The 11,325-nt window shown below is 33.1% G+C and overlaps 1 protein-coding gene across 1 annotated transcript in view; it reads right to left on the bottom strand.

The window, feature by feature from the left end:
- Window positions 1-415: 415 nt before the first annotated feature.
- Window positions 416-11,325, bottom strand: part of LOC149158751 (WUSCHEL-related homeobox 8-like) — a 96,534-nt gene continuing 85,624 nt past the window's right edge. The window contains exons 2-4 of the mRNA XM_089433370.1: window positions 1,541-2,027; window positions 850-1,048; window positions 416-716 (exon numbers count right to left, since the gene is read on the bottom strand). Coding sequence (XP_089289496.1) covers window positions 711-716; window positions 850-1,048; window positions 1,541-2,027 — 692 coding nt within the window. The 3' untranslated portion in view covers window positions 416-710. The remainder of the gene's footprint in view (window positions 717-849; window positions 1,049-1,540; window positions 2,028-11,325) is intronic.

The following is an 11,325-nucleotide window of genomic DNA, read 5'->3' as shown; positions in this document are numbered from 1 at the left end:
TTTGAAGATATGTTAGAAGACCCGTCTTTTCTTGAATCTTCTGCTTTGGATCTTCTACTAGATCCAACCCTAAATCCTCATGAAGACTTATTTCTCACCAAAAAAAAATTACAAAGATTTGAAACTGAGCTCCCATCACCAAAAATCAGTTTACACTATCGAATCGAATTCTTCTTGATCGGTTGGAAAAAAACTCATTTCTATTAATCAAATCTCATTCAGATATATAATTTCAAATTATTTTTTTAATGTGTTAAGCCATTCATAAATATGAGATGCATATCCCATGGAGATTTCAAATTAATATTTTGGGAAAAAAATAATGTATTATCTTGCTCTGCTACCTTTGTCCATATAATTTTGAAAGAAAAGAGAAAAGTGAGAACCTAATATCAAGGGATAAAAGAAAAAAACATCTCGGAGATATCTACATTGAGGAGATGTGCTTCTGATATTTACAAAGCAACCTTTCATTAAGGAATGAAATGCAGCCATGTCGATGTATTTATGGAACTGGAGGGCAATGTCCATGAGCAATCATAAGCATTTTTCCTTCTCCATATATATCAAATATCTAAGCGACAGTTATATCAAATATAATTCAACAGAAATAAGAGCCATCGGTGAAGTTGACATCTCTGAGACGAGCATCCATCCGTACGAAATCTTAAACTTCACTGATAAAGCTGGCCATCAATGAAAATGCCAATTCACATCTGGAAAGAATAATTAAGAAAAAAACAAAGTGCCGTTTCAACTATGTTAAATTCGACGTGAATTAGACAAATATTTTGAGAACTAGAACTCAAGATATAGCAGTATGAAATTCTGCGTGAGCATCAGACATACCAAGTAATAAATAGCTCCATGCTGCAGGCCTTGCAAAGTGAATCCATATTCATTTACTAGTACGGGCAGCCCAGAGGAGTGTACCAAAACTGCTTTTTCTCCAAACACAGCCCTCACGTTTATCGGTCCCGCTGGAACTTCAACTTCTCTGTTATTGATGAATACAGTTATTGGGCGGCTATACATCGAGCCTTGGCCAGTTCCAGCGACAAAACCTTTAGTAAAAATAAGTAAATATATAAATTCATGAAAATAATGCAAGTAATAGAAACAGGATATGGTCCAGAAGGGCTTTACAGGGAATTAGAAGGGCTTAACATTGATTTTGATGGACTCAAGGAGAATTGAAGCTGCCAGCTAATGATTTGGCCGAAAAAGTTTCAACCAACTACATTACCCATATGATTAATCTGATATAGAATCAATGACAGTATATGACATAGAATCAATGACAGTATAGAAGAGCCTAACACCTAGACTTTATTACAAGGAATTAGAAGGTACTAACACTTTGGACTTTATTACAGGCAACTGAACTTGATGAACCTAAAGAGAATTGAAATTGTCCGCTCATGAGCAAAAAAGCTTCAATCAACTATATTACCATTCCAAAAAAAATTGATCCAAAAACTAATAACTTAACCAAAAAAACTTCAACTAACTAAGCTACCCATCAAAATTTTCGAAACATGTACCTTTAGTAATGGTTACTGTTACACCGAATGCTTGCATGTAACTCCACTGATCAGCATTCACTTCTTCATTCATTTGAGCACGATAAAATTGGTGGTCCTGATGCGTCGAAAATGAGGAAGCCGGCATCGCAGAAGAGGAGGGTTCACCAGTGTGGAGGAGGGAATTAGCTGTGCGTGTGGCCTCCAAAGCTTTAGACTGATCTGGTCTACTGCTCTCTGCGCCAGACCTAGACCTCTGTGCAGCCTGTTGTCGTTGCTTTTGTTTGGATCTGGACCTTCGGTTCTGGAACCAGTAAAAGATATTGGTCTCCCCAACTTCTCCGAATTCTTGCAACTGAGCGGTGATTTTCTTAATTTCATCTCGTGGAGGATTCACCTTACCGGAATTGAATATTTCTTCCAAAATCTGGACCTGTTCAGGCTTCGGATTCCATCTCGGCTTTGGATCTGGTGTGCTGCTCTCGTCATCATGCGATCGCATACCTGTGCATTTTCATATCCGTTTGAACCCTCTTATCCCCATAGTATAAATTCATTTTATATTTATAATTTTATACACACAGGATATATATCTTTTATGCACGTGAGTGCACGATGTGGTGGCTATGTGGTGGCTGGGGCCATTGGCTTTCGCACTCTAGTCAGGTTCAATTTCTGGGCAGGCCACCATTTGTTTTGGTGATGTTCTTTACTTCACTTTTCAGTTATTTGTTTATCTGTTGGCTTCGGCCACATATGTTGTATGATGATGCTGTTTTTCTAGCTTCTGCTATATGTATATCTGTTGGCTTAGGCTACATATGTTATATGTTGATTCTTCAGAGGGGATCTCTCCCCCACTGAAATATATCTTTTATAATTATAATGTCCCTCACTGAAATATATCTTTTATAATTATAATGTGCAGTAGAGGTTCATTTTAGATTTAAATGGAAATATAATTTTAAGTTGAAGTAGGTTTAAATTGGTTTGTTTATATAATTTGAATAATTGGAAGTATTTTGTATTAGAGTTTAGATTTATTTTAATTTTAGAATCATTAATTTATCAAATTTTTTGAGAGTTAATTTTTTTTTTTATTATTATTATTTAAATAGATTTTGACTTAAGATGAATCTCATTTAATTAAAATTCTTTTTAAAAAATTGTATTCAGTATAATACCATAAATCAATATCATAAATTCTCAATATCATGTGTCTATCAATTATTTTTTTTTATTTTATTCTTATAAAATTTATTTTATCTTTATTAAATTAAAATATTTACTTTACATTAAATTAACTTTTTAATTGATTTATCTTTCTAACTGCTAAAATAAAAAATTGGATAGTTATCTATACTAACTAACACCTTTTAAAAATTATAAATTATTTTAGTTTAACTGTTTTTTTTTCAGAAAGAAAATCAGGATGTAAATTATATTAAGAAAATATACATAAAGGCCATAAACAGAGCAGTCAAAAATACTGTTATACTGTTCCTGATGACACAGAAGGCGCTGCCTTTGAACCTAAAATGGAAAAAAAGCTGAAACCTAAAGCGGTCACAGATAATAAACAAAATCACACTGTTGTATTATTTTTTTCTAAAAATTTTAAAATCACAAATATAAGTTCCAAAACTCAGCATAATTAAACCAACCCTAATTTATAATTTATACATTTTCGATGGTCACGGAAGCATTGGATTCCTGGATTGTTTAACTGTGGAACGGTCTTGGGTTAATTTGGAAAATATGTAATGAATTGGATTCCTGGATTGTCTGGCTTAACAAACCGCATTGGCTTAGTTTTCAAATATATAATTTACAACGGTTAATGTTCATTATTTTGGTTTTATTTTTTTTAAATTATCAAATTTTTTAATTGATTATAATATTTTGTAGGTTAACAAACTTAAATCTTCTTAATCTAAATTAATTAGAATATTTTGTATAATAAAATATTAGGATATTTTCTATAATATTATTTTATTAGGTAAATTAACTTTGTGCTATAATTGGTTAAAAATTAGTTAGATTTATTTTAATTTTATATTTATTATATTTCTTTTCATTGTAAAAAGATTTCATCTTATTTTATTTTTAGTTTTAGTTTTATGTAATTTAATTTAGTTTAAATGTTTAGAAGATATTACAACACATTACAATATTTCTTCCATATTGGATGGGAGCTATACTAAATTAGTGTGTTATAGTTTCTAAAAAATAATAATAATGTAAAATGTCTATATATTTTTATAGATAAGTCTGATAGTTTATTTTAATAATATTTTATATTTAAAAATGTGTGGAACACAACTAAGCCTTATTCGAGTGGATAGATCCACGGCGGCATCTTAAGCACGTTGGGAGCAGGCCTCTCCTCTCCCTTATGGTCGAGCACCTAAAGGTCCTCTCCTTATCAGTCGAGCCTGCTTACGCATCCTTATCAGTCGCCGAGGTTACGAGGTCGAGGAAATGAATCTGCTCGAACTCAATCTCAAACTGGACTCACTTCATTGCCCACATTTCAATAACTCCGTACTTCATTTTGACAAATTCGACCTTGCTTTTTTTTTAGATTATTTATATCTTTTGATGTAAAAATAAATAAATAAATTAGTACAATCATATAAATTTAATGTCAAAATTATTAATTAGTTAATGAAAAATTTACATTTTAAAAATTAAAAAAAATATTATTAATAAATTATAAAGAAAATAAGTATTATTATTAAGAATGTTGAATTTTTTTTGAGGAATAGAATTTAAACCTCCAACTATGTATGTTATTATGAATATGAAACTATATCCGCTTAAATTTTAACATTAATAAATAATGATGATAAAAATTATTGTTTACTTAAATGAACATAGTAAATCATAGTATAATCCATCTTATTAGATGGAAAAAAAAATCTTTAATATATTAGGCATATATAAGAATAATTATGCATATAATTTACTTCCCTTCGCAAAATTCCTATATGATGAAACGAATTTTATGTAGTAAATTCTGATGCAGAGAATGTTGATTGTTAATTTGAATAATTCCTTAAAAAAATAATCCTCTCTAATTACTTATGCAAATTATCCTATATTATCTTAAACTGCTTAATAATCCTCTCTAATTTCTAATGCAGAATATCTTATATTTGTGGGAGTACTTACTAATATACTAGGCATTAAATTTCATCAATGGTAGATAATACCACGAGGGGTTCAATGACTTCAAAAAAAATAAAAGCTATATGTTAATTTTTTTTAAATGACCAATAACACCATTCGATTTCAGTAAAGTTAACAATGTTTCTAACAGTTACGTTTCAAAATTTCCCTATTTCATCCATGGTGGAAGATACCATCGGAGGTAAATGAAAAGAGAGAATGTTTTAATTTTTACAGCGCATTTTCCTTGTTTTTGATGGTATGTAATTTACTAATTTAATGGTGTTGCGATAATTATATATGTTTATATTATTACTGCATTAATATAATTATATGAATATAAATTAGGTTTGGTTCAATGGACAATATCACAAAACTAAGTTGTTTTGTTATTAACATGGCAATACTTAGATGATACATGGATCTAGGTGAGGCATCATATGTCACATAGTATTCATAGTAATGCTCACATTATACACGAGTGAAAATTTTGAAACGACCATATCTCAATGATATAGACTCCATTTTTAATAAAGATCATATTATTGGAAAACCCCCAACAAGTAGCATGTGATTTAATAGATTTAAATATTAAAAAAGTGTTTTGACTCCATTTTTAATAAATATTATATCATTGGAAAACCCCCCACAAGTAACCTGTGATTTAAATATGAGAAAAAGTGTTTTGATTTGAAGAAGAAAATATTAAATTTGGTAACCCTAATCCTTATAGATGGTTACATTCTAAAAATATTTCTTTAAAAAAGTTGTAGACCTAAATGGTGGAATGGCTAAGTGGGCATCTTCAAGCATGGTTTCAAATTCTTGGGAATTTCATGGGTAGAGTATGTTTTCTCTAAAGAAAAAAATTCCTTGGTTTATATTATGAAGCTAATTTATCCTTTATAATATATTGAATACTTTGAGATGGTTAAGATATTAATGGATATAGAACTGAGAAAAAAATTGAAAAAGAAGTTTGTTAAATGAAGAGGTGAAGATTGTTAATCATTATGTTTCAATTATGAAGGTGTACTCCTCATATGTGATCTATGCCATAAATTGGTGATTGAGTAGTGGATTCCAAATACACTATGTCAAGGGATGTATGGGTTCATATGATGGAACCTCAAGAATTAGTGGAACTACAAGAATCCCCTCAAAAAATAAAGAAGTTCAATTTATAAATAATAAGAGGCAATTGTAAGGTTCCTCAAACAGGATACTAGAACCAACAGAGTAGCCTTTGGGCTTCATTCCCCATAAGAAATATAGCATAGAAAGCATCAGATCAAAAACCTCTCATGTGTAATTATTGAAAATTACCTCCTCCATTTAAAAGGAAATCTTTTGAAAATTTGGTTTATAAGACATTGGGATAAGAGGATGTTATAGGCCATTTTGTCACATTTGATCAATAAGCCTCCTCATGTGATCAATCAATGTCCTATTCCCCTTTTTTATCATCATTTCACAATTCCCTAAGCATTACTCTCTCTAATCCCTGATTTTCTTTCTGAAAACACCTTGTTTCAGTCCTTAGCACACCACTTATAATTGAGCAAATTCATTGCAGTGTAGTATCTCCTTCATTCGGGGTGGTATGCAATGCACCCTACATAACTATGGGGGTGCGTTGACTCTAGAAATTCAGGAAAAAATAAAAATAAAATACGAAACTTCCTCTTCTAGAAGCTTCTAGAGGTTGTTTCAACCATTTACCTTGGATAAAAATTTGAGTTTTATCTAATTCCACCTTGGAGGAATCACCATCCTATCCCTTAAGCTCATCCTCCCATCACTTTTGGATCTCGAGCCTAGATTGGTAAATGGATACGAATTCATGAACTACCTCTCCTTCCTACATAATTACCTCATTCCACAAGCATCTGGTTAGTTTTTGGGGGTTGGCTTTTGGATAGTGATTATGCCCTTATGTTGTTGTAGTGAGTGCTCATCATCTCATGCATTTAGGATGACTGGAAGTGCATATTGTGATAAGGAAAGGACAAGTCAACAACTTGGAGGATCTCTTCTACAAGATCAACTGCTACTTATTGTTGGAGTCTCCTTCCATTTATAGTAATGCAAAGAATTCATTATTTTACCATATGTGATGTTATTATTTCACTTATTTCAATACCATGTTGATCTATTGAATGAAGTACATAGATGATACTACATAGGTCTAGTAGTTTCTTGACTTGTGTTATCTGATTGTGCAGGTTCTGATTTTGGCATTCGGAGCTGGAATTGGAGTTTCCAAGTTAAAGACGGATCAAACTGTGTGAAGGATTCCAGGTAGGCCTCACTCCATCATCTATTTATTTTAAGGAAAAGCATTGTGTTCCTTGTCTCTTTGTTGTTCTAGGTTAGCCACCGACCTAGGGGAGATACTTTTGTCTGCAATCATAAATCACGTATAACAGAGGAAACAACAAAAGGATTGGTCTTCGTAAGTGAATTTATTCCTAGATTATCAAGCATTAACAAACACATGTCCTCATGCTTCATCCTTCTACTTGTCACTAAAAATTCCTTTGTTATGAAACTAGCTCACAAAAATATAGAAAAGATAGATCAACGCCTTATAATTTAGCCTCTTCGAGGGGGAAGCCTCCTTCACATTACACAAGCGAACAATTCTTGGATGATTCAAATGATAAAACCTCCTTTCTATGTATAGGAGTCTAAGGGGTCACAATACAACCAAGCCGACCTAACAATAATAATATAAAGGCACAAAAGGAACAATAGATGGATTCTATGGGGAAAAATAATAACAATATGGGGACAATAGGGGCACAACAATAATAATAAGGGATACAACGGCAATAGTAATAGGGGAATCACTAGTATTGTAGGGACCTAACATGCCCCTCTCCTTCAGAAAAGTCTCGTCCTCAACGCTTGAGTAGTTCTCGATGCGTCTGTATAAAATTCTCATCCTCCCATGTGGAATCTTCAATGGGTAAGTTCTTCCACTTGATGAGATACTCTGAAATTGATCGATTTCATAGTTGTCGAGTTCTTGTTTCTTGGACTGCTTCAGGTTCCAATATGATTTTTCCTTCCTCATCAAGTTCTGGCAATATTGTTTGAACTGGAATCTTGTCACCTATAACCTTATTTATGCATGAAACATGGAAAACTGGGAGCACTCGGGAAGCTACAGGAAGCTCCATTTTGTATGCCATAATACCTATCTTTTGCAACACCTTGTATGAACCATAATACTTTGGTGATAATTTATTATCCTTTTTAGTTTTCTTAAGGGACATTTTTTTATATGGTTGTAGCCGTAGGAATACCGAGTCGCCTACATCAAAACTTCTTTTGTTGCGATGTTGATCTGCCAGCTGTTTCATTCTATTTTGTGCCAAGGTGAGGTTATCCTTTAATAGTAGGAGAACTTGTTGCTGATGCTCGATGTGATCTTCCACTGCTTGAACCTTATAAATTTCTCTAAAATATGATGTGATAGATGGTGAATGATATCCATAGAGTGCCATAAATGGAGTCATTTTTGTTGCAGTATGGAAGGAAGTGTTATACCACCATTCAGCCAGAGGCAACCATTTGACCCATTGTGTCTATTTATCAGATACAAAGCAACAAATATATCCTTCCAAATATTTGTTTACTATCTCAGCAACAAATATATCCTTCCAAATATTTGTTTACTATCTCAGTTTGCCATCAGATTGAGGATGATAAGATGAGCTATGAGCTAACTAAGTACCAAAACAAGAAGATAATTCTGTCCAAAAATTTCGAGTGAAAATGGGATCTCTATCACTTACAATAATCTTTGGGTTTCCATGTAGCTTTTGAATTGTTTCCATAAATGCAGTATAAATTGTACTTGCTTTAAATGGATGAGATAATGCACAAAAGTGTGCATACATGGTAAGTCTATCAACTACCACCATGATAACACTCTTTCCTTTGGACTTGGGTAAACCTATGATAAAATCCATTGAAACCTCCTCCCAATGTTGGCTTGGAATGGATAAAGGTTGTAATAGTCCTAGGGTCTTAATTGTTTCAAAATTATTTTGTTGGCAAACCAAACATTCTGCCACAAACTTTTGAATATCCAATTTAAGACCATCCCAAAAAAGTCCTTCTTAACCTTGTGGTAGGTTTTTAAAAATCCTGAGTGCCCTCCTAAGGGAGAGGTGTGCAATTCCCTAATAATCTTTTGTTTGAGTTGGGAATTCTTACCTAGGTATAACCGATCCTTGTACTATAACGAATCATTTTTCCAGCTAATTGTATAAGATGTACTCGGATCTTGTTGTATCTTTTGAATGAGTGCCCACACTTCCTCGTCATTCTTCCATTCATCCCTTGCTTCATTTATCCAATCTAGTTGGATAATAGAAATGGCGCAAAGAAATGCTTCCACATCCTCATCCTTTCTTGAGAGTGCATCTGCCATAACATTTTTCTTCCCTTTTTGTAGATAATTTCAAAGTCATAACCCAACATCTTTATGACCCATTTTTGCTGCTCTTCTGAAGATAATATTTGTTCTAAAAAGTATTTAATACTATCATGATCTGTTTTTACCTTGAAGTGTCTTCCCATTAGGTACGGTCACCATTTCTTAAGTGCATGTAATATTTCCAACATTTCCTTCTCATAAATAGCTTTGTGTAAATAATTTTTTTTTATTGGATGACTTTTGAAAGTAATGTGTGTTTCTTCTTGCATTAAAACAACACCAATTCCATTTCTTGAGGCATCACATTCCATAATAAAGGCTTTTGTGAAGTATGGTGTAGCTAAGGCTTGTGCTTGCTATATTGCCTCTTTAAGATGTTCAAAGGCCTTTGTTGCTTCTAGAGTCCATGAAAATGCATCTTTCTTCAATAATGTTGTTAGAGGTGCTGCTATTCCCCCATAATTCTTAACAAACTTGCGATAACACCCTATCAACCCGAGAAATCCTCGTAGGTGTTTTATGGATGTGGTGATTTTCCATTCCTTAATGGTTTTAATTTTGCTAGGGTCTACCTTAACAACTTCATGAGATACAATATGACCCAGATATTCCACCTCTTGTACTCCAAAGAAACTTTTGGATATTTTTGCATATAATTGTTTCTCCTCCAATAGTTTGAGCACCGTGTCAACATGTTGGACATGATCCTTCCAAGACTTGTTGTAGATTAGTATATCATCAAAAAATACTAACATAAATTTTCTAAGGAAGGGTTTGAAAATGGAATTCATCAAACCTTGAAATGTAGAAGGTGCATTAGTAAGGCCAAAAGGCATGACCAAAATTCATAATGACCCTCATGAGTTCTAAATGTTGTTTTTCAAATTTCTTTAGTGTTCATTCTAATTTGATGATATCCTGAACAAAGATCCAACTTGGTGAATTAAATTGATTCATGCAATTCATCCAATAATTCATCAATGATAGGAATGAGAAATTTATCTTTAATAGTGAGCTTGTTGAGCTCCCAATAATATGGACACATGCGCCATGACCCATCCTTCTTGTGAACCAATACTACTGAAGCAGAGAAAGAACTTTGACTAGGTTGAATTATACCAGCCTCTAGAATTTCTGCAACCATACGTTCAATTTCACTCTTTTGGACATAGGGATATATGTAAGGCTTGATGTTTGGAGGAACACTTTCTGGAACCAAATTAATAGCATGATCATGATCACGAATAGGTGGGAGGCCTTTGGGAGTCTCAAATATCTTGGAATGATTGTCCAAGACTTTTTTGAGATTTGGAGAAATTGATGATTTCGATGTGGGAACCTCTAGTGAAGATAATTGTGCAATTATGCCTCATTTTTCTTTCTTTAAAAGCTTTGACATTCCGTTAGAGTTGATTATGTCTCTCGATTTCCCTGCGATACCCCTTAATTCAACTTCCTTTCCTTCTGAAGATAATTTCATGAAAAAATCTTGAAAATGAAAATCTATTGTACCCAAGGACTATGGCCATTGGACTCCTAGTACAACATCAGCACCACCCATTGGAATGGAAAGCATTGGGCTATTCAATAAATATTATCCCATGGATAGCTTGATATTATGGCACTTTCTTGAGCAATTTATGGTTCCTCCACTTGCAACCATCACTTGACACTCTATTGTTGGATATAGGAAGCAATTCAATTCCTTGGCTACCTTACAATGAATAAAATTATGGGCACTTCCCGAATCAATTAACGTTATTACATTTTTCTTCTTGATATGCCCTTCTATCTTGATAGTTCGAGGAGTGGTAATTCCATCCAAAAAGTTATAGCAAAAATTCCATGATGACCTTTTTGGAGCAGTGAAACCCTAGAATCCAAAGCTCAGATACCAAATGTTATGAAACCAGCTCACAAAAAGATAGAAAAGATAGATTAACGCCTTAGAATTCAGCCCCTTCGAGGGGGAAACCTCCTTTACATTACACAAATGAACAATTCTTGGACGATTCAAATGACAAAACCTCCTTTCTATATATAAGACTCTAAGGGATCACAATAACCAAGCCGACCTAACAATAATAATACAAAGGCACAAAAATAACAATAGAGGGATTCTATGGGGCACATTAATAACAATATGGGGACAATAGGGGAACAACAATAATAGTAAGCGAT

This window comes from Pinus tabuliformis, chromosome 5_2 (genome assembly GCF_031772625.1).
Source record: "Pinus tabuliformis cultivar Carrire ecotype Pingquan chromosome 5_2, CPIR1, whole genome shotgun sequence".
NCBI lineage: Eukaryota > Viridiplantae > Streptophyta > Pinopsida > Pinales > Pinaceae > Pinus > Pinus tabuliformis.
This window is presented reverse-complemented; position numbering and strand designations above follow the sequence as displayed.